This window comes from Myotis davidii, unplaced genomic scaffold, assembly GCF_000327345.1.
Source record: "Myotis davidii unplaced genomic scaffold, ASM32734v1 scaffold4, whole genome shotgun sequence".
Lineage (NCBI taxonomy): Eukaryota > Metazoa > Chordata > Mammalia > Chiroptera > Vespertilionidae > Myotis > Myotis davidii.
Window position 1 is genome coordinate 831,609 of NW_006294707.1, and position 876 is coordinate 832,484.

Consider the following 876-nt stretch of genomic DNA (forward strand, 5'->3'; position numbering starts at 1 on the left):
AGGCTGGGCAGAGGGGAAGTTGGGGACCAGGTTGGGGATGTGAGGGGGTCAGAGGTCGCTCTGCATGATTTGGGGGCATGGCTGTGGCTCACCCCCTCTCCTTTCCTCCTAGGGAGACCCGGGCCCTCCTGGGGCCCCAGGGAAGGATGGCCCTGCTGGGCTGAGGGGCTTCCCAGGAGAGAGAGGCCTCCCCGGCACTGCTGTGAGTGTGACCCCAGCGACCGCCTGTGGTGCCCCAGAACCCTTGCTCCCTTCCCCCGGAGCCCGTCCCACCCCTAACCCTGCGTGTCTCCTGGGCCCGGCCCGTGATGTCCCACTTCCTGTCTCTCATCTGTTGCCCAAATCTCTGGTTCATAGGGCGGAGCCGGTTTGAAGGGAAATGAAGGTCCGGCTGGCCCCCCTGGTCCTGCGGTGAGTCTGGGGTCCCTGGGGGCAGCGGGAGGACCAGGAAGGGGTGGGCGAGGAGAGTGAGGAGCCGCATCTGCACCTCGGTGACCGGGGCGGGCACAGCACGGATAGCAGGGCCAGACATAATGCATCCGATTGGGGCGCTTCTCCTGGGAACTGTGGGGGGCGGGGGCGGGGCGGGGGGCGTGTCCTGTGGTGTGTAGGCTGTGGTCTCCTCCTCAGGGTCTGACTGCATTTCCTCTCTTAGGGCTCCCCTGGGGAACGTGGTGCAGCGGGATCTGGGGGACCCATTGGCCCCCCTGGGCGCCCAGGACCTCAGGGTCCCCCGGGAGCAGCAGGAGAGAAAGGTGTCCCGGTGAGTGTGGCTGGGGGTCTCTGCAGCACCGCGCAAGGGGCCGTCCAGGCCCTGACTCCTCTCTCCTCTTCCACAGGGTGAGAAGGGCCCCATTGGCCCCACTGGCCGCGATG

The 876-nt window shown here is 67.4% G+C and overlaps 1 protein-coding gene across 1 annotated transcript in view; it reads left to right on the top strand.

Annotated features, from left to right (window-relative positions):
• COL11A2 (collagen type XI alpha 2) overlaps window positions 1-876 on the top strand; it is a 61,569-nt gene that overhangs the window by 51,126 nt on the left and 9,567 nt on the right. Inside the window, 2 exon segments of the mRNA XM_006769177.1 lie at window positions 656-763; window positions 840-876. The exon segment at window positions 840-876 is cut by the window's right edge and continues 21 nt beyond it. Of these exon segments, the coding sequence (XP_006769240.1) occupies window positions 656-763; window positions 840-876 (145 nt within the window).